The 22,543-nt window shown below is 35.7% G+C and overlaps 4 protein-coding genes across 4 annotated transcripts; 1 reads left to right on the top strand and 3 right to left on the bottom strand.

Moving 5' to 3' along the window:
- Positions 1 to 3,315: 3,315 nt before the first annotated feature.
- Positions 3,316 to 9,214, bottom strand: LOC123306756 (endoribonuclease Dcr-1). The gene has a single exon (XM_044888877.1). The coding sequence runs from the start codon at positions 8,937 to 8,939 to the stop codon at positions 3,525 to 3,527; it is 5,415 nt and encodes a 1,804-aa protein (XP_044744812.1). The 5' UTR covers positions 8,940 to 9,214; the 3' UTR covers positions 3,316 to 3,524.
- Positions 9,215 to 9,948: 734 nt separating this feature from the next.
- On the top strand, positions 9,949 to 11,642 carry LOC123307405 (26S proteasome non-ATPase regulatory subunit 5). The gene has a single exon (XM_044889692.1). The coding sequence runs from the start codon at positions 10,043 to 10,045 to the stop codon at positions 11,570 to 11,572; it is 1,530 nt and encodes a 509-aa protein (XP_044745627.1). The 5' UTR covers positions 9,949 to 10,042; the 3' UTR covers positions 11,573 to 11,642.
- On the bottom strand, positions 11,574 to 16,123 carry LOC123307406 (U3 small nucleolar ribonucleoprotein protein MPP10-like). The gene is made up of 3 exons (XM_044889694.1): positions 15,982 to 16,123; positions 14,472 to 15,307; positions 11,574 to 12,338 (listed from the first exon to the last, which is right to left on the bottom strand). Exons 1-3 carry the CDS (start codon positions 16,050 to 16,052, stop codon positions 11,920 to 11,922), a joined length of 1,326 nt encoding a protein of 441 aa, XP_044745629.1. The 5' UTR covers positions 16,053 to 16,123; the 3' UTR covers positions 11,574 to 11,919.
- A 5,150-nt stretch (positions 16,124 to 21,273) lies between these two features.
- On the bottom strand, positions 21,274 to 22,526 carry LOC123307884. Its single transcript, XM_044890361.1, has 3 exons — positions 22,345 to 22,526; positions 22,163 to 22,289; positions 21,274 to 22,110 (listed from the first exon to the last, which is right to left on the bottom strand). Exons 2-3 carry the CDS (start codon positions 22,227 to 22,229, stop codon positions 21,725 to 21,727), a joined length of 453 nt encoding a protein of 150 aa, XP_044746296.1. The 5' UTR covers positions 22,230 to 22,289; positions 22,345 to 22,526; the 3' UTR covers positions 21,274 to 21,724.
- Positions 22,527 to 22,543: the final 17 nt, after the last annotated feature.

Raw genomic sequence — 22,543 nt, forward strand, 5'->3', positions numbered from 1 at the left:
ATTCTCTTCATTCCACCTATTGTAATTTCTGAATATCATTAAATAAAATATGTTGCATTTTATTGCAATAACTGTTTATTATTATAAATTATTACATTGCAGATTTAAATGAAGCATGGCTTCAGTTTTCACAATACGTTATCTGTTAATTCTGATTTGAAAAAATAAAATAATTGATAATAACATGTTTTGCTTTTATTTGTGATTTATGGTGCAGTTTCTGACAAATCCACGTTAGTATATGTATAAAAAGAACGTTTTGAGTGTAAATAAATAAATATCAATTTATACTGCGGGAGAATGATTTCAGGGTGTTTCAAAGGGAGTCCTTCTATCGACACAACGTGGAACTGGTTAAAATAAACTGTTCCACCAAACTCTCAAGATCGAAGAAAATCATCAATGAAATAAAGCCTGTATTCAGCTCCTAATGAAAGTCTAGTAGACTATGTATGAGACCACGATGCTATACAGGGTGTATTTAAAGGTGAGGCTTTTTTATCACAAGGTGGTCAAAATAAAGAGTTTCACCAAAAATAACCTATACAAAACTTTCAAAATGACAAAGTTGAAAAAAAATTAAAGAAGATTACTGAAATAGACCCCAATACGACTCTAGATCATTCGTGTGAATCATCTCGTGATGACTGACTCAACCGTGTGGTTTCGTTTAGTTAGGATATTGACCTGCTCGAAATTTACGTGGGAATGAAAATAGAAGCTTAGGATTCTTTCTGAAATGGCTTATTTAGGTACCAACTGACTGAAAAAGACATAGGACACAACTGTTAAAATATTGAATATTAGTTCAAAATCTCATCACTAAAATTCGTCTAAATTATTCACAAATTTTTCCACAATGAGCATCACAATCTTGTTCGAATCCTTCGAAAATCGTCGTAAAAATCGGATAAAATAGGGTAACAAGGATAGCTCTTTGACAACATTAGCACTTTCAATAAACTATCTCAAATTTCTACATTTTTCCAGCCTAAATTGCACGATACAAGAATTGTGATTCTCTCAAAAGTGGTTTAGGTCTGCTCTCTGTTAAAACGCGAGTTGTGATACATTAGTTAGTTACTTAGGGCCGGTTTCATAATCAAATCTAAAGTCCCTTTATTTTTAAAGCCTCCTTTAACCCTACTAAAAATGGCAGTACAGGAAGCTTCAAGCTTAAAGTGACTTTAAATTTGATTATGAAACTGGACGTAAGTTCTTCAAGGGTTACTCTACATTATTTATTCATTTAAGATGTCATAAGGAAAATTTAGTAACTTATGTATTACAACTCTACTTCGAGAAAATGGACTTTTTCACCAAATTGAATTGCGCTAGTCGAGCATTATATTGGTTCGAGAATATAAAAATTGTCCACCCATTCTTAAAAACTGGCTGAAGATGGACTCGAAATATGTTCTTTATGAAATCTTTCTGTTAGCGTGTTTACTGTTCAATATTTTCGCCATAGCTGTCTCGATCATTGCTGACATGAGTATGCCTGTAAGAGGTGTTGGAATAACCTTCAGATTTGATGGAGGCCGATTTAACCTGTAGCGCCCTGAGAAAAAACCCGTACAAGGTTTATCACGGAACTTCAATATGCAAACGACAGCGCATTTATCGCTAGCAACTCAGAGGATCTACAGATAATGTTGGACACCTATAAACATATACGAAGCTTTAGGCCTTAGACTCAATATCGACAAAACCAAAATCCTGGTTAGTCCGCAAGAAAGCCTTCAAACAGATATCAGCCTGTGAGAATGATACTCTAGAACAGGTCGAGCAGTCCAAATACTTGGGAATTTTCATAAATACTAGGGCTAACCTAGACACCGTATCAATTCGGTATAACGGGCATTCTGGAAGCTAAAAGACAGAGTGTTTCAAAATCACGACCTCAATCTGAAGATTAGACAGTTGTTTACAAAACAGTGGTCCTCCCAACGCTTCTTTACGGAAGCGAAAGCTGGACGCCCTACAGACCACATATTAAACAGCTTGAACAAACGCAACAACGTAATCTAAGACATAATGCACATCAGATGGTTCCACAAAGTTTCGAATGCAGAAGTCTTGCAACGCGCGAGTTGTACAACAATTGAGACTCAAGTAACGAGGGCCCAACTCAGATGGAGCGGCCACATTCTGAGGATGCAAGACACAAGACTCGCCAAAATAGTTCTGTATGGCGAATTCACAGAGGGAGCCCGGAAACCAGGAGGCCAGTATAAGCGGTTTAAGGATGTAGAGTAAGACTTGAATAATTTAGTAAGTTTTATGTAATACAACTACTGTTTTTAACAGATGGCAGACCTAATTTGAGGCTATTTTTTCACAGGCTGCCGTATATCATCATATTAGAAAAAAATTAGTAATAAATTGATATCACAAACATCCGCGTACGTCATGAACGTATAAATAGATCAAAATATTACCTGGTTACACCTGGCAGCGAGGTAGTTGCGGCCGAGTGTGCAACGGCACCTATGGATTTTAGGATTCTTTACATGCATTGTTATGATGTGGATGATATTTTATTTCAAAACGAAGTGAACGAAATTTGTCTTGGAATATTCATTAACATCAATCTAATTAAAATTACTTGCGGCCACTTTTGACAGGCTGTGGTGTTATCAGTGTATTCTCCTATTCATAAACGTATTCAAAAATGTGTGTTTGACTCACTACGTAATGAACGTAGTAATTTTCCAGCGGGACTCTAAACTACTTATATTCTAGCCGAAAGTTCCCACAATAAAATAGATCTTGAATGAAGAGGATAACAAAGAATTTCCTTTGTGCAACGGCAAATTTGAAAAATGAACACAGAAACCTTTCCCGGGCAGCTATTTTAGACGGAGATTGCTTGAGAAAAAAGAAAGCCAAACGAGTGCTTTTATAAAAGTGAATGGAGTATATATGTACTAAATGAAAACTTGTGACAATAAAAGAAAAATGAACCACGAATTACTATTGAGTCTGCTGTTTTTCTATTAATGACAATTCTTACTGTGGCCTGTCGGATTTGATCATATTTCACAGATCATAGTATTAAAGAAATGGATTTTGCTCAATTATTCGATTAAAACTTATTTTAAATTGAGGAAAAAATTAAAAATTGAATATTCCGAAGGAACTTTCATCACCTAGTGGCTTTCAATCTTTTCAACAGGAAAAACAGATCACTTGTATTGAAATAATCCCGTCATTCCCTAAAACAATCGTTTTCAAAGCGACCATACTATCCTCGCTAATTTTGCATGAAACACTAGACGACATCCGACAGAATTGTGGCAATTGAAAAACAAATTAATCTGTCATTGTTTAATGAATATCATTATAAATAAATTAAAATATCACATGATTTCCAATGGAATGAATTAAATTAATATTGGTGACAGTTAATCTTATATCTACACATTCATATTGGTAATTACAATAACAAACAATTCCCTTTTATCTTAAAATAAAAAATTATACGATTTATATGGCAGTAAACACTATGTACATTTCAGTAATCACTCGTTTCTTCTGACCAACCCTTGTCTTTTCAAATGCTTCAAAGCACACTTAGCTGCAGTACATTTCGCTATACGATAGTTCCTTCCAATACCCTTGAACGTCCCTTTTCCGAAAACTTCAACCGAAACTCTCACTCTCCTTCCGTCCGCCAACTTTTCCGGCTTTCCAAATTTAGCGGTCTCCGGTTCGAGCTCCAATAACTCCCTTATTGGCGATTTTGGTACTTTGTTGCTGAATTGTTCTATTTCCGCCTGCATCATTTTATGATAAACCTCCCACACGGCATCCAGGGACATTTCCGAATCTAAGAATATGGCCCCGGCCACCGATTCGAAAATATCTCCAAGGGCTTTAGGCACTTCGACGTCTTCCACCTCCTCCGCATCAGTTTCTATAACGAGAAATAGCTCTTCCACCAGGCTGTGGCCACATTCTTCCTGAAGTCTGATGAATTTTTCGATTACTTCATTCAAACCTGGCGACAAATGTCGAAAATATTTATGGAATCCATTTCTGACTGCAAGAGACGCGAATATTGTGTTATTCACCAACGCCGATCTTAAGTCGGTGAGAGCTCCTGGAGAATGCATCCTAGAATCTTCATAAAGATGTCTCGTGATTAGGTAATCTAGTACGGCGTCTCCTAAAAATTCCAAACGTTGATAACAATCGGTTATTCTGTTCGGTGAATAAGAAGCATGGGTCAAAGCCTGAAGTAAATACGACCGGTCTTTAAATTTGTATCCGATGTGTCGTTCAAACTCGTTGTAACCATCCAGCAAAACTTCTAATTCTTCCTGCGAGTTAGGTAGATGCCTGAGAAGGGGGGAATGAGGTAGTTCAAATTCACCGTAGGTATTATCACTTATCTGAGGTAAAACTTTTATACCCAACCATGTCATGAACAATAGGGCACCTCTTGGTCCGCAATCAATCAAATATGCGCCGATTAGAGCTTCCACGCAGTCGGCAATGCTTTTATCCGGTATACTGTGCTGAGTTACCAAATTGTACGGTATGGAGTTTGGAAATGCAATTTCTTCGCCCTTTTCTTTAACCATAGAACAAATATCCTCCAACGTCATGTCCCTGGTAGCCTCCATGTCGGCCATCGTCCAACAGTTGGCGGGGTACTGAGCGGCCAGCAAAGCCTCTTCCAGTTCTTTCGGCACGTAGAAACAGGGAGGCAACCAGTTGTCGTGAGGGTCGAACTTGGTGGCGATCATGAATTCCCCCAAGTTTTTCCTCTTCCCTAAACGGTATAAATTCAAATTACTGACCTGTTTGGAGCGTAAATGGCTCAGTTTCCCCTCGTGAATGTTTTCGTACTTGGAGTAGAGATAGTTGGTGATGGCGTATTTCAAAAACGAGTCTCCTATGGTTTCCAACCGTTCCAAATTGATGCCGTCATTGGCGTTCGACATCGTTAAAGCTTGCAGCAGCAGATTCGGACTGGGACCAGGGTGGTTTTCTAATGAAGGTTGTGCGTCGAACTTGAATGTACTAGAGTCTATAATATCACAGTTGTATCTGGTTTTTCGGAATTTTTTCGGGCTATAAATGGGTTTACGAGGATTAACGATCAGCTGATTGAAGTCGAAGTTTGACACCATACCGTTTTCGTGAATTTTCGGCGTGTTGTGCAACTCCTCGTTCTTAGTGAATTCTTGATCTTTCTTCAACAACATTCCGGAGTTCAGAATGTTTTTCTTATTTCTAATACAGGCTTCGTTGAATTTCTGTTGTAATTCTTCGACATTTTTCAAACTGCAGTTGATATCGGACCAAACGCTAACGCACTGTTTCGAGGTAACGACTTCTTTAACTTCTTCCGAATCGACTGCTTCTGCTAGATAATTGCCGGTGAATTCTATCCGACAACCACCGATATCGTCGTTGGAATCATCGTCAGAGTACGAGGACTCCGAAGAAGTGTAGTCGTCATAATCGTCTGCTACCATCCAGCTTGTGGGGGAACTATATTTTATCGTCAATTCACCATCCTCGTTGGAACCGGCCATGTCGTTCGACCAGGTTCCGATGTTCCAGCTCGATTTGTCATCGTCGATTTTATCGGTGATTTCCGCTATTTCAACATCGAAATCCTCGATAATTTCGGCCTTTTCGATTTCAATTTCCTCAGGTTTTTCGTCCTGCTTCGCCTCGTCCTCCTTGGATTTTTTTATGACGTCGCAAAGGCTCCAGCCGAAATTCAAAGCGGGCCATTTGAAATGTTCCTCGAGTTCCGCGGTTCCCAGCAACAATTCGACAGCCACAGTTTTTCTTATCTGATCCGCCAGTAGAAGCGCGTTGATCCGATATAAAATGCAGGGGAGACAAACCGCCTTACGCCACAAAGACGCAGGGAAAGGGTGTATAGCACACAATTCGGGTACTAAAATCTGTTTCTGTTCCAAGTTCTCCCTCTTGGCCCTCTTAGTCTCCTCGCTACTCGTCGGCAAAGCCACCCCCTTCCTGTTCACATATCTGGGCGTTAAGAAATTCAACCTTGCCGACGTATGGTCCACGTCTAGAAGGTGCTGAGAGAAATTCTGTATCTGGATATCGTATTTTTTCAGGTAGTATTCTTCGAAGGTGGCGTATTCCGATCCAGGGAAAGACGATTTAGGACTCAGATTTTTACATATTTCGGCGACGTAAAAATATTGCGGTTGGTCTTGGTTCCGGTACCAAGGCATCACCACAGCATCCTCGTATTTCTTCGGATCGAAATTGTAATTTGCACGTTTCTCCTCTGGCACGATTTCGGGAAGAATGGTCAGATTTTCATTTATCAATTCCACGAAATTCCAATCGATCACAGTGTTGTTGATCGAATTCGAGTTGGTTGGTACGACGAGATACGAATTCAACGATGAATCCGGATTGAAAAGCATCAGGTATTTCTGCAGTCTCAACACCCTGGTGAACGTGTAATTCAGAAATTCCCTCAGTTGTGAAATTTGTTTCGTCGTTAAAACGATATTGCTGGAACACAACTCCAAATCTACACTCACTTCCCCTGATCTAGTGAATATCGGGAAAGAACTTATCTTGGGAATTTTTTTAGACGTCAAAATACCGAAACTCTGGGGAAAATCTTCAGGAGGGTATATTTTTCTGCCTCGTGTGTTCTGTTCTTCTGGCAAGGGACAGGTGAGAGTCATTACAATTTTGTAGAAATAACTCCGTTCTCCAGCCACTGGGTGACAACTCAAGAGCGCATCCGCGACTTTTTTATAGTAATACTGCCTTCGTTTCGTCGTTCCTGGCCTCGGTTCTACATTTTCACGCGCCAGCTCCTCGTCCGCCTCATCCAAAGGAAACGTATTCCAATCTTCCTCACTAGCGACAAAATTTTCCTTTCCTATAGGCTGAAGATTATCATCCAACTCCCCAGTTTTGTGCAACAATTGACAGGCCATGAAAGCTGCCGCCCTTCTAGCCAACAGACTATTATACATCGGGGGACTGAGAATTGTTTCTTTCACTGGTGAGTTAATTGGTAGCCTTATTCGACAAATATAACCTTCTTTAATTTTTTCCTCCCCCCAAATCGGAGTTAATTTAGTGAACGTATCACTCGGTAATTTGGCACAGTATTTGTTTATTAATGTTACAGCATTCGAGAGCGTCACAGACGGTGACCCTTCTTGCTTTAGCGGTTGATATGGTTCGCAAAGTGCTGAAAAACTGTTGGCATAATGCTCCTCCTCCTTCTCCGGTTCCAAACTGCAACATCTCTTCAAGAGAATATTTTCAATTTCATTATATTGGGACAACTTTCCAACGAAATCCATGGTGTTGTCTTCGTTCACAAGTGAAACGAAATGCGCATGAGATGCCCTCGCTCTCGCTTTGCTCTGTATGTAACTATGGAACATCTCCGGCAAATCGAATCTTACGACTAAATTGCATCTAGGTAAATCACAGCCGTGTTCAAGTACAAAAGTGGATATCATTATATTGACTTCGTGAGCACGATACTTTCTCAACACCTCTTCATGCTGTTTATGCTCCATTTCAGCTTCTTTCATTTCTTTCGCAGGATCCGCTGTCTTCTCTACAGCGTATTGCGTCGAGATCCAAATATAATCTTCGTGATTTTGTGACATAACACACAATAGATTGAATAGAACTTTAGCTCTGTAACGATCATGGACGAAAGTCAGACAACAAATGGAATCGTCTGTTTGATTTTTTTGAACAAACAGCCTTCTCGGAACTCGACCGCCTTTTCTAGGTCTTGCATTAACTTCAATCTCCCTTCCTTGTTCTGGAATCACTTCTTGAGCATCCGTTTTCTCAATTTTTGGCTTGAATTTTTTCAGTATCTCCAAATACCTCAATACCTTAGACGTGGAAAACTTCAAAATTTTCTCAGTGTCTGATAAGTCTTTCATATAATTTTCACAAATTGAATAAATTTTCACTAACACTGTAGAGACCATGCATAAAAGAAGAAAGTGCCTTTCATAGGGTACTTTAATTTTGAGTTTCTCTATTTTCGATACCATTGTGAGTGCTGCTTGTTGTGCGCACCAAGGTCCCATATCTGTTAGAATTGACAATAATATGCTCAACAAGTTCATAGGTTCATCAACTGGATTTGGAGCTTGCTTTATTTCATCTAATAAGTCTGCCTCATATATTTCACTTGGGTCGAACCTATGTTCTTTGAGGAAATTTAGGGCATTAATAACTTCTTTTCTGATTAAACTGTCTAATTCAACGATGATACTAAGAGCGCATTCAACTATATATTCCTTAGGTCGGCAAGATAATCTTATAAGAGTTACAATTTCACTAGACGTGTCAACGGTAGAATCCAACAGTTTCTCTAATCTCAGTAACTCTGATTCGAGATACTCTGGTTGCAAATCCAAACCTAATAAACTAGCTGAAAATCCTAAAATTCTAGGTTTTTCTTCTAATTTTTCATATATATCCATTAGTTCATGTATTACAATTTGGCGTTCCCCATAAAGGCAATCATCGATAATAATCAATTCAAACTTACTCAAATCCATCAAATCATACATCATCAACTTTCGGCATATATTTTCATTCATTAAGACAACTTCGCTGACATGTAGAGCATTATTCCACTCTTCTTCCTCCACATCATTTTCGGTTACAAGAGAGAAAACATTCAAATCGGTAATTAATCTTATCTGGGAACCAATAAGAGATATATTTTCATCGTCCAATAGCAAGAAGGTTTTTTTGGATGAATTTCTCATTTTCCATGAAAATTCTTGTAGCAATTTTAAAATAATAAAGGATTTAGCTGAATCCGTGCTCGAACAAACTACAGTATTCCTTTTTTTCGCAGATTCTAACAATTCCACCTGATATTCTCTTGGAGTGAATGTATGAGAATAAAAATTCTCATTGGCATAGTAGGACATTTTCAATTGGGGTAATCAGTATTGATTGGTATTCAAGATTTATTCAATATCCAAAAAGGCATCCATGAGATATCTTGAGAAATTTGGGAAGTTTCCATTTGAGACGGGTATATAGCACTGAACCAATAATCGGAAATCTTTCTTGCTCACATTTTCAGGCAATACTTGGGAGTTTAACAACAATCGGGTGTTTCATATGAAAATTAAACAAAAACTTCTGATTTCATTCATAGTAATTTTTTCTACGGAAACGTCAAACATAACCTGAATTTCTAACCTAGAAATACACAAAACCAGAAAAGATATATTTATCATTTTCTTCTTCTAGTTTTTCCTTCATGTCAAAGACCAGACCAGCAAAGAGATCTTTGACCAGACTTACTTTACCAGTGGCGTCCGATAGCGGCAAGTGCCAACGTAACTTCTCCTTACCAAATATCAACCCTTGTTGTATGTAAAGTGATGATAGATGATAAATAAAATTAAATCATCTATCACATATGAACTGTCTGAGATTATTAAAATGTTTAAACGAACAAAAGTAAACTTTTCATTGAAATATTTTGGGGTATTACCATATTGTTCTTATTATTATTAAAAAGAGGATATTGATCAACTCAAACATAACTTTTAAAACCTAGTGGTATTTTTAGAGAATTTGAAGTTGAACAGCTATTTTCTTTTTTTACAATACATCAAGGTTTGGTTCGTGAGAATTCTCTCCAATTCTATTTGAATTTCAATTGAAATGTACATTTATACGCGAAATAACTTATTTATATTTGAAATGAAACCTTGTCGTAATTGTTCAATAACGTTAATTACAATAAACATTATCTCTCCTTTTCATTGATTTTCACTTCAGTGATTAAAATCTGAAATCGGTAGGTACAGAGTTCAGCGAGTTGACCAAACCTACCTTTCGCACTTAAATATTTCGCCCCCAGGTGGCCATACTCTTAAACCTCCATTGTGAAGGAGGTGAAGTTCTATGGTTCTAAATCTATGGCATAAAGTAAGTCAAGATATGGGTATGTTCTGTGATCTATGGTTTAGGAAGATGAATTTCAACTTTTTGAATATCATGAAATGAATATTATTTAATGAATATTCCGAACGAAAATAAAATAAATATGGCAAGTAGAGAAGAATGGTGCGCTGATAAACTATCAAAGTTACTGAAGGAGGAATTGAGAATATCAACATTGAATGAAATAAAAGATCATTTAGAATCGCTGCCCACAAATGAAGTGAAACCTACTGTAAATCTATTGGAGCTTCCATTGGTATTTGATTGTTTGAATAATACGAATACAGAACAAATCGATCTGGCCTGCAATATTTTATCATTCTGCTTGGATAACCTGAGCATCGAGGAATGTTCTACGAAATATGGAACACCCTTAGAAAGAGCATTATCTCATCCATATCCTGCTGTAAAATTGATGGTCCTTAAAGAACTAGAACGTGATATTAAGAATGAGGATATCCTTATTGATTTATGCAAACGTTTTTCGTTATTAGAATCTCTAGTGAGATGTTTGGGTTGCGAAGTTCTTGAAGTTGCATCAAGATCTTCCAAGATACTAAAATTAATTGGTTGTTCAGATATTGGTATCAAAAAGTTAACTTCTTCAGATTTAATTAATGTATTTCATGAAGTAATAAGCATGAATGATATAGTACGATTGAGAGTCTTTGAGGTTTTTGTTGAAATTGCAAAAGAGTCAAAAACCAATTTCCAGTGCCTGAATTCATCTGGCCTTATCTCATGTTTCTTAAATGATCTGGATTCTAATGATATTCTCTTGAGAATGAATGTCATTGAAATTTTATCCCAGTTAGGTAAAACCGAATATGGATTTGAATATTTAGAATCACATGATGTTATTTCAAAGCTAGGTTCAATATTGAAAAGTGATGATTCAATCGATTTACAATTGTGCCAACCAGGAATTTTGAAATTTTTTGGAAATATCGGCAACTGCCAACCTAATAGAATAATTGAGCAATATTCTTACGTTTTAAAGAAGATGTTCGAGAACATAAATAGTTCAGACTTCAGTCTTGTGGGAGTTTCTCTCGACACTATTGGTTATATTGGCTCTACTACTAATGGTAAATGTGCATTGGATAGTATGGGAATAGTTGAAAATGGAATGTCTCTAATTTCTAGTAAGTTGGGTACTTTTCCAACAGAGATAACAGTTCGAGCCTTGAAATGTATAGAAAATTTGCTGAGCACTGATGAAAATAATCTTAGGGTGCAATTCATATCTCAGAAGTGGTTTTCAGCCCTTGGCCCCAACGCTATGACAAACATCATATTGAAATATGCAAAGAATCCATTTTTTGAATTAAGAATAGCAGGATTGAGCGTGATCAACTCTATTTCAAATCAAATATGGGGACAAGAAGTCATTCAGGATACTCCAGGACTTATCGAGTTTCTTCTGGATAGGAATGTGGAAACTCACAAAGAATCTAAGGATCTTAAATACGAGATTGTAAAAGTATTGAGTGAGAGTTCAGTTTTAGACTCATCGACAGTGAAGAGGCTGAAGAATTATGTTAAAGAGGGAGCATTTTATGTTCAAGGTGTGATGGAAGTAGCTTTTGAGGAAAACAATTGAATGGAAAATTATTGTGTATTATTAGCAGTTGAAAGTTAGGTTAAATTTTTCAATAAACATATCTGAATCATTTGGTTTTTTTTTTTCACATTTTCGCACATATTGCGATCTTCATTTTGGTTCCCTGCTTAGAATTTAAAAAAACTGCATAAACTCAAAATTTTAGATATTCTTGAAGAGCTTTATTATATCTTGTTCTGCTGTAGAGATTTACCTCTTTTCTTTCGAATGTGTGCCACCTTTTTTTTTTCACCTCTAAATATTGAAAAATATTTAAAAGGTAAGTACATCCTACTGTTCAGGCTGCAAACGATAAACTTGGAAGAAATATTGTTACTTTTGGAAGATTATCTCAAAGTAACTGCATCACTGATTACCACAGGTCCAACCTCTTCTGCATTCAAAGCTGGAACGTTTTTGACTATTTTCACTTCCCGGACTGCAGGCTTAGGAGTGTAATGGTAATTGGATAAGGCGTCCAATTGACTGAATAGTGCTTTCATTTCAGTCTTTATTTCTTTGTGAAGTTCACTGTCCTCCTCTTTTTCAGTTAAGTCGGGGTCTTTAGCGGCCAAATATTCTTTTTCGTAAATTTGTGCCAGAGACTCTTTGCTTTTCTCTTGATTCAGGACCAACTTTTTCTTGAATTCAATAGGTTCCTCCACAAAGCCAGTCTTCCGTTGAGGATCATCAAAAGCTTTGTCTTTTATTCTCTGTCTTATGATATCTTCCAACTTGAGTGTCGTGTTTCCAGTGAGGATAGGAGCTGAAATAAAGATATTTGAGATTATTTTTGAAACAGAGTTAGTCATTGAATATTGGTGGTACAGTGTGCTTCAAGTAAGCATGTTACGGGATTCTGCAACCCAATACCTAGAGCAACATTCATTTATTTATTTATTGTAGAAAAGTGAATCATAAATGAGTGAGTATTTGTCAGAAAAACTATTGTTCAAAAATCTGGGTGTTGAGATTTTTGGCAATTACTTGAAAGTGGACTGTTACCAAATGATTGAGTTGGAGATGGTAAAATGAAATCTTTATTGTATATCAAACACGTCACATAATAAATAGACACTCGCATGAAGTAAAATTATATACAACATCTAAACAGAGTGAACCTATTTACAATAATTGAGAAGTTATTGAGAGTAATGTTTCAATGAGAAAATCAATGTTGTATTTGCTTGAGAGAAAGAGCAGGTTGAGTGAATTTCATGTATCGAGTAACAGGATCAATTATTATGTGTTTGATAAGAATTGAGATAGATTTACATCAAAACGTGTGTATGTAATTTGAGTTGCATAATAATTGAGCTTGATAGTTATGAATTGATGTGAGTGTCATCATGCAAGCACAACGTTTACAGTGATAGAGTTTACGATTTCATAAACTGTCTCGCTGTCAGAAAAACAGAAGGTTGCAGTGACAAATTGAGAAGTTAGAAATATGTAGTGTAGTGAGTGTGATGAGACAGAATGAGAGAGATGATTACCAACGCTTACAGGAATAGCAAATCTATTAGAAAAGCAGAAGGTTTTTTGTAGAGTACATAAATTGAGGTGAGTTGTGTTACAACTGTAATGTAGAGAAATGAAATATTGTAAACGTAGAAAGAATTAATGAATAGTATTCATAATTGAGATGAAATAAGAAGAGCAGTTCATAACGTTAGAGAAAAGAAATAAGGTATCATAAGTTCCAGGTACTAGTGTCATGCAAAAGTTTATAATAAATTATACTTATTGAGTTGAAATCAGGTTGGACCTCCTCGAGCGTTTTCACAAACCAGTCTATCCAAGAGAGTTAATTGAGTGTATTCCATTATTCAGAGTTCTGAGTGTAGTGAGATGGATTTCGATCTGGTCTATGAGAAGCCTTCGAAGTGTCCAACTTGAGCGTAGAGGTACCTGAAACTTAAGAGGCCTGAGAAGTCTGATCGTAAGAGGTGTAAAGTTAATCTGAGGTGACATGTATACAAAATGAGAGTGAATACAACTATATAAGCTTCTAATAGAGTGGTGTGAAATGTGAACTTGGTGCTAAAATCAGAGAAATTAAATGTGATTGATTTTCGAGGTGATGTGATTCAAAGTGAATGGAATATCGATGCATTTTGAGGAGGTTGAAGCAGTTAGGTATATTGAGCACGTGGTTGATTGAGAGATTTGGAGAAAATTGAGAAAATATAGATGCAAATATGATATAGAGATGTAGAGCAGAATATTGCAAATGTAATAGTGAGAAAATGCATAGCGATGGAGTGAATGTTGAGAGGAAAATTATGTAAAATGATATTCTAACATGACACATGCAAAAAATGATTACATTTTTTGTTGAGTGAAAAAAGTACTGTACCTTTTGAGATGTTAATCGATTGAATATTATAATATAAAATAATATTATTAGATTTGAGCTGACTGAGAAAGTTGAGAGTGCACTAAAAAATCACGTTAAGAATTCAGACCAAGTTCCAATTCACTTGAGCGAGCGAAGGATCTAGAATAGAAATGAATTAAATTGAGCAGATTCAACAGGTTCCACCGGTTTTTTTAAACAGCTGATTGACAGCTATTTAAAGGTTACGTTCACAGAAGCATGTAACGATAAACGTAGTCACTGAGTTGATAGAGTTGTGCACCGAGTGATAGAGTTGGGTTAAAAATTACTCCAATTTTTAACAACTATCAAACATGGGCATGGAAAAATACCACCGACACAACATTTTTAAAAAAATATTAATTCTGTAGGATCGGTTTTCAAAATTAAATGGAATTGGAATCATTTTTGATTTTTTTTCCTGTCAATCTCGGAACCATCCATGTTCCCCAATAATCCTAACTCTACAGTACCTTCATAAAATATGAACAATGTTAATGAAAAGGGAGATTTTCTCACCAGGTCTTGTAGTTCTGTCGAATTCTACATCTTCCTCAAGCAGAGAATTCACTGGACGACTGTCTGCTCTTATCTCTCCTTTCAATGTCCATGGTTTTTCAGCAACTGCTTTATTTTCAAGGGCTTCTATCTTCTTTTGTAATCTTTCTTTACGCAACTCAAAATTTGAATATAAATTTCCTTCCTCCTCTTCAGATAAATCATTCTGTGATTTATTTTCATTAGCATTTTTCTCCTCATTGGATCGGAAAAAATCTTTGAATTTTGCAGTTATAGCCTTTTCATATTCCTTTTCATCATCTTCCTCAGCAAAGAATAAAATCTCATCTTCTTCTTCAGAATCATCATTTTCTTTGTCTACTTCTTTTTCACATGAAATGAGGAACTCTTCCATCTCGTTCAATTTGAAAAACTCATCATCAACAACAGACTTCTTAAAAGATTTTTTTGGGAGTTGTGATGGGACGGAATCTTCTTCCATATCATCTTCTTCAAATGAAATATCTCCTGATTCTTCATTCTCAGAGATATGATCATTTTCTGCTTCAAATTCTGAATCACCGCTTTCGTGATCTGAACCCTCATCCATTTCGTTTTCTGACAATTGAACCTCTGTGCATACTTGTGGAGATAATAAGCTCTCAATTTTTTTTCCATTTATGGCTAGAACTTCTGCATTCTGAAGTTCCAATTGTTGCCATATTTGTTCTGTATCCATGTTTTGAATTATCAATTTTGGAAGAGCTTTTGAATTACCATAGTAATTTTTCTGTTCATTTTCTGTGCAATCATAAATTGTTTTTAAGAATTTTCTGAGCTTTGGAATATCATGTGATCTGTAAAAATTTGGAGATATAAATATGTTGAAAATAACCAATTTTGAATCAATGGGCCTGTTCCGATATTGCTGAACAGTACTGTCAGTATTTCAGAAACGATGCCTATTGGCCCAGTCGTTCGAGTTCTATTGTTATTCGATTGCGGGCCAGTACTAACAGCAATATCGGAACAGGCCCAATATTATCAATACTTTGAAAATCTACAAAGGGTGTTAGTATGTGTTGTAGCTGAAAAGAAACATTGGCAAAAATTGCTACTGATCTTAGGAACATGAAAGTTTGTTTGAAACAAGAGTCCTGGAGAGCCAATGAGGTAAGTCACCAAGAGTAAAAAGTTCTCCATTCTTCGAATGAAAGCACTTCATGAATTGACACTGGTCCGATTAGAAAGAGTAGATATTAACCAAATAAATGGACGGCTAAACAAGACTGCGATACTCCAAACGAAACCTTACCCATAGACAACCTACCTGATCTACGCATCACACAAGGTGATAAAACTTTTCAGTCTTGAAATTTTTACAACTGCTGCAAATTAGCCCTAACATTTTTTTTTGCTAATGTAACTTTCATCTAGATATGATATGCAAAAGAGAGTTCTTGGTCGAAAACTCAAAGATCCTTACAAGAGTCAGTTTCAGTAACCTAATTCTCAATTTGTCAATACTTACTTATTTTCTCCGATTTTTCGAATCATCTTAAGGAATTCGCAATTCTGAAAAGATACTGTTTCAGAAGGCATCTCGAATCAATGAATAGGGGACAAACTATCATCAAACTGATAACTAAACACTCTGACTAAACAACTTAACCAAGAACACCTGTACATAAAGTAAGTCAAGGTGTGTTCTGTGCACCTGTAATTTTAAAACATTGAACTCTATGGTTCCCATAGAGTTCAATGTTTTTATGGAGAGTAGAGAGAAGGAGAACGATCGCTGCTTTGAGACCACAGATTTTTTGTCCCCTAAAATATGTACCAATAGTAGTAGTTCATGTTTTTGCCAACAGTCGCGCTGGCCATCACGAGAGTGCGAAATTTTGTTTACACAAATCAAATTGTAGTTGGCTCGTTGGCTGAGTGAACTGTTTCCCTGGTGACAGATGATAGGAATATTATTATTGTCGATTTTTGATAAGAGAACAACATATGACCATGGTGAAATGTTGAAGCGTGCGCTAGTATAAGAGTGTTTTGGCATCGGAAAGAAAAGGAGAAGAGATAAAATTTCCGAGAGCATTTTTGAGAGAAAATTGGAAAAAACCTTATCTCAAGAATCAACTCCCAATCAATTTGTGTGTCAAGAGCACTTTTGCGATGAAAACATCAAAAAGATGATGGATTCATTATAAACGAAATCGAAATTGTCATCCCTCGTGAGAAGTTGACTCTTCTGAATAAGAATATTTAACCAATAAAACTACATGGTTCAGAAGTAAATATTCTTGAAGAATTTTGTTGGCATAACATAATATATGGTTTATATCGGTTCTCAGCTGAGTATTGGCAAAAGAATCTACTCTAATACCTAAGTGATAAATCTGAGACTGCTACTTTTTGTTGTCTTGATGTGTACTGCTCCTCACTACGGATTTATATAATTTTGAAGATTAGTAAACCAACTAACATAGCTGCTTTCAATAAACAATGATAAACAAAAGTAGGTACAATTTTTTTGATTAGTGATTTCTTTTGAATTTCATTGATTTCGACTTGCATTTTATTGCATATAATTCAGAGAACTCATATTCAATATAGATTTGAAGAAAGGTATTTGAAAAATCATCAGAAAAACCACGATGACACATAACCTTAAATAAAATGAAGGCTGTTCATTTCAAATCATAGACATAGAGACATGGACTGTGCCTTCCCTTTATATCTATGCATGAAATACGGTCAAAAAAAGTGACAGAGAGAAAAACACGTCGGGAATGCAGTTGTCTTTTTCTAGAATTTTGATTGGTCTACACTCACCTCTATGTGAACAAAAAAGAGAAAGGTATGTCCCGACGAGCTTTTCTCTCTTTCTAATAAATAGCCAATTTCATGCTGGCATTGCTCAGTCCATGTCTCTATGTCTATGTTTCAAATTGACGCTTGAATCCCCACTCCTTATCGATACCCGCTGTAATCGCAGCGACACCTATTTTCCCCGTTTTTGGAGACACATTTTTAGTACGGCGATCGTTCTCCTTCTCTCTACTCTCCATAAATGTTTTAAAACATGCTTGGATCATAGACTCATAAATAAAATTATGCCATATTTTCGCGATTAAGACGCGTGAAGCGTCTTTAAGCGGTGCTATTCGAGCGAATAAGTCATGACGTCAGTCTTTAAGACGCTTTAAGCGGAACCTGGCGGTCTGTGGAGAGCGCCTGTGTCATAGAGTCATCTTGTGTCTGGCCTGTGTCGTCTTAAGCACAGAACGTCTTAAGCGGAAAGAGGTAATATAAGGAAGAAGGGAGAATATGTTGTTTATATCGAATTTGATTTGAATTCCTACTAGGGAAAAGTGCTTTTATTGCCAATAATGCAGTTTCTGCATTATCATTTAGAATAAATAAATATTTTTCAAATAATAGCCATAGAACAGAAATTGAAAAATTCACAATTCGATTCGCTCTCTAATGACAACGACAGATGACTCAACCATCAGCGATATTCTATTTTTGCGACAACAAAATTAATGACGTCACGCTTAAAGACGCTTTAAGACATCGAATAAGACGCTAAATCGCCAAAAATTTTTTTATACATCTGTGGTTGTACCATAGATAAGATATTTTATTTTCTATGGGTTGTCATAGATGACTGGTTCTGTCAGAAAGTTCAACTTTCTGACAGAAGTGCCCACAGATTACAGGGTAGAATAGATCTGACACTCACGTTCTACGATGAAAAATACAGTTCATCCCGCCCTCAGCGCCCCCATGTGGCTGCCACCCAACTAATCGGGAGAAATGTCGGTATAACAGGAAACTGCAATCGCATGGCGCGAAATTTAAATTAGCCCATTCACTGGTACTTTAGACGTACTTTAGACGAATAATGTGGATTATTAGGGCGAATTTTAAGGAGAAATAAAACTTGTCATGAAAAATATACATATATTGATATAACCAGCACAGGAAAAAAAAATATGGAAATACATAAGCTATAATTATGGCAATGAATATATGAGCAGAGGTAAAATGTCAATAGGGTCACATATCTTCGTAAGACAATAATTATAATAAACAGTAATAATATTGTTCATAGGAAATGAAGTTGAAATTGAAAATCTATCAATACAAAAAAAAATTAAATATGCAATTTAATTATTATATGCCACTCTGCAATATCAAAAGCTATAAATATTGAAATAATTATAATAAATAGTACAATTTTGTTGTGAAAAAGTAGAGGCTGTATATGCTTTCGGTCTCATTTGACCTCATCAGAACAACACAACTAACGCCTGCTTATAAAGTATAAAATTGAAATTAAAAATGAATAAAAAATAATAATAATAATAAATAAATCCATACACATAATGAAAAAAATTGAAGTGAAATCATTATATGTCCAGAAATCTTCAACATTATCCAAACAGGACACAATGTTTGTTGGGAGTAGGCCATAGAAATTGAAAACAGCATGCCAAAGCTTATGAAGAATGGATGAATATTTTTTGAAAAAAAAAAAAATCTACTTGCCCAAAGACCTATGTGCTTTTTTTTTCTCAAAAATGTTTTTTGCTTGCAACTTTATGGGATCTATCATGTCTGGATTGCGATTTACCAACAAAAACTTGGAAAATTTTTCATCAGTTCCATTCGCAATCCGGTTAACCTGTCGGCACCACCAGAATAGCGAAAACCTAACTGTTGTTGAACATAATACTTCATCTAGCCCATGGGATGGGCATTTCAAAATTTGAAAATTAAAATTTGATTTCAGCACATTCTGTAAGTATCTAGACAGATGTCTCCTCTCACAGAGACGAGGAATTAAGTAAAATAGGTTGTTGAAACATTGGCGAAATAAAAATTCTACATACTCACCTGGGGTTACCAATTTGCCAAATCTGTATTTCCTGGCTTCCACGAAATCTGCATTACGTGTATTCTCAGAACGATTCAGCAAATTGGTTCTACATATTTCACAACTTTTAATGGATGAATTTCTAAAAATAATTCTACAGATTGCACCACTCATGTAAACAAGGGTACATCTGGAAAGTCTTGTACCCTTATTGAGGGCTATACTCCGTGGCACATTTACACACACATATTCTCCTGCAATGTAGGAGTACTGTAATTGTTTTTTTGTGTGAGGAATGATTTCAAATTGTCTAAACAACGACTCTCTGTTTTATCTTCCTCACAGTTAGATCCCCAGGAATGCACTGACATGAAATTATTAATCACTAAAGTTTTGAATGATGAAATAAAGTGTTCAACATTTGGGTTAGTATTCCTTACTCCATGTGCTCTAATGTACCCAAAAAAGTTTTCTAAACAATCTTGATTGAAAGCCCCAGTGAGAATATATTTAAAGTGATATTCATTGAAAAGTTTTTGCCTTAAGTAAAGGAAGGCTTTCAATGTTGTCACTATATTCCTCAAAGTGGGCACCACAACGGATCTTTTCTTTCGAGGGCAATAAAATGACACACTGTTGAAAATTTGTATCGCCTGCTCCCAACAAACATTGTGTTCTGTTTGAATACTTACCGCCCTCTTTAGGGGTTTTGCTGTGGATGTCATAACTCTGGATACATTCAACGAATCAAACAGCTCATCCAAGAAAAGTATGAAGTCAGCAGTGTCGCTAGCCTCTCTGGGGAGCTGAAGCGGATGCTTGATTTCTAAAAAGGAAAATAATAAATTTATTGTATCATTATGTTTCAAAAAAATTCTTACCCCATTGAGAAATTAGTTTCATCATCGACCCCACGGAGTGGCTGAATACCTGACAACACAGCTTAACTTTCATTTTGTTGATTTTTCCAGGTATGACATGTGCATCTGTAAGTTTATGATTGATTCTTAAATTCGGTTCACAAACATTCAAATCGTGAAATTTCTGGACATGCTCCCACTTTGCAATTTTTTTTTGGCCATTCATAGTGAAACGGGCTTCTTTGGTTAATAAGTTATTCCTCAAGCCTTTGAATAAATGCGGTGTATCGAATAATGGGACGATTTCCTTATTATTTACCAGAAATCCCATATATTTATTTCTGATACAAACTTCTTTTTTTTCCTCTTACAATAGTTTGATAGCAGCTTGGTTATTGGTGCCCTGGTCACATATGGTGACTATAAGTTCTAAACCTATGCTCTGACACTTTTCAACCAAAATTTTGATCATATTTTTTAAATCCAGAGACTTTATAGGGCCCTGGCTGAAAGTGAAGGCAAGGGGTTGCTTGTACTGCTTGTACAATCCTTTCAAAAAAAAAACATTTGCATGGTCAACCAACCTTGCCTTCCTTTCTGTCCCATCGTCCTGTAGACCAACTATTCCATCAGCAACTCTATCATAATTCAAGTTGGTTGCCAATGAAATTTCGTCAAAGATAAGGGCACAAACCCTATCTTTATGAAATTTCATAAGGCAAACACTTTCCTTAAGTTGCTGGAATATATGGTCATTAACGCCTGGATTGAAAATTAATTTTTCAAGCAGCCGTGACAATGTTTCACAGTTTTGAATTCTACGTTCGGTAACCAATTTCATGTTGATCTGGGGTTGTGCCTAAATACAATATACTGCATGTTCCATTTGAAATAATCGAGTTCACATTCATTTCTGGTACACCCTAATGTCTGTACAAAATTTTTAACAAATATATTTCCATCAACGTCTAATGGGCACTTCTGGTAAGACACTCTGTATAGGGAGGAATATTGAACACTACACCTTAGGAAGATTATTTTTAGATGTAGTTGCAGGTACAAAGTCAAGGAGGAATTTGATAATATCTCTTTTTATATTTTAAAATCACAAACAGAATAAAGTTAATAACTAGATTTGACTAGATATTATAGATGAACTCAATCACAATCATATAAAAAATACATCACCGATTCCTAATGATTATATTATCAATGATCATTTATTAGGATAGTTTTCATGAAAAAATATCAAACATTTCATATATTCACATGATATAATTTTATACACAACAATTAACTAAAATGTTTTCATGCCTGGAGTATCGACAAAAAAAAGAGAAAATTTCGAATCAATATAGCATCATCTGTAGCTATCAATGATTACAGGGTATTCAAGGATAAAGTTTGAGAAACAAGAAATCTTACATACATTAGATAGTAGTGGAATGCGTCTCATTTTTCTTTTTTCAAAATTATATTGGTTCTTTCAAAAGAATGAATTTATTTTGCTGTTATGAGAGTGTAACTTATCTCAGAGGTGGATCATCATCAACATCTCGACCAATCATGAATTCATCATAATTGGATCTATTCCATGAATTAATTTTATTTCTCATCCAATGAACAAGGTTGAATCTTTTCACAACATAAACAACTATGATAATATTGATAAAAATTATGAATATAAACATCAAAACTCCTGAAATTGATGTACTTGTGTGGTGATTTACTAACTCCGAGTTATTAGGTAAAGTGATATCTCCATTTGGAGTTGGCAAGGATACAGCTTTTTTGCAAGAATTTTCGACTCTGTTATATCCTGGAGCGCACTGACAGGAATTAGTATTTTCATCACATATTTCCAATTCGCCACATAGTTCACTTCTCAGATCATAAATGTTGCACTCATTTCCTAAAATGTTCAATTAAACAGTAATAAGCACTGAATCGAAATACTGACTTACCTAGAAGACCATGCACCGAAAGTAAAAGAGATAGCAGTACAGAGATTGTTAGTATGCAATGAAGCATTTTTAATCGAGTGAACGTTTATTCAAATTAATTTTGTTAGTTCTCATTAATTATATGTATCTACAAAATGTTAAATCAAATGTGTAACGCTACTTTTTATTCGTAGAATACGTACACATTGAATTGAATAATAAGTTTCATCTCCACCTTTTAATAGAAGGCACTTATTCAATTTGAATTACATATATATTCCCTTCTTCCTTCAGATAATTTGAAGATAACAAAATAACAAGTTAATTTCATCATTTCATTATCACAGATCCCAGAGACAACCAGAGCACAGAACACATCTGGAGACAACTTTCTGACAGAAC

The sequence above is a fragment of the Coccinella septempunctata genome, chromosome 2 (genome assembly GCF_907165205.1).
Source record: "Coccinella septempunctata chromosome 2, icCocSept1.1, whole genome shotgun sequence".
Classification (NCBI taxonomy): Eukaryota; Metazoa; Arthropoda; class Insecta; order Coleoptera; family Coccinellidae; genus Coccinella; species Coccinella septempunctata.

Coding starts and splice junctions, on each gene's coding strand:
- LOC123307405 (XM_044889692.1), top strand. CDS start 10,043: ATGAATATTCCGAACGAAAATAAAATAAATATGGCAAGTAGAGAAGAA.
- LOC123307406 (XM_044889694.1), bottom strand. CDS start 16,052: ATGCCTTCTGAAACAGTATCTTTTCAGAATTGCGAATTCCTTAAGATG. Junction 15,308..15,981: donor CGAAAAATCGGAGAAAATAA/GTAAGTATTGAC, acceptor AAATTTTTACAG/ATCACATGATATTCCAAAGC. Junction 12,339..14,471: donor CGACAGAACTACAAGACCTG/GTGAGAAAATCT, acceptor TCTTTATTTCAG/CTCCTATCCTCACTGGAAAC.
- LOC123306756 (XM_044888877.1), bottom strand. CDS start 8,939: ATGTCCTACTATGCCAATGAGAATTTTTATTCTCATACATTCACTCCA.
- LOC123307884 (XM_044890361.1), bottom strand. CDS start 22,229: ATGCTTCATTGCATACTAACAATCTCTGTACTGCTATCTCTTTTACTT. Junction 22,111..22,162: donor TTCGGTGCATGGTCTTCTAG/GTAAGTCAGTAT, acceptor TGAACATTTTAG/GAAATGAGTGCAACATTTAT.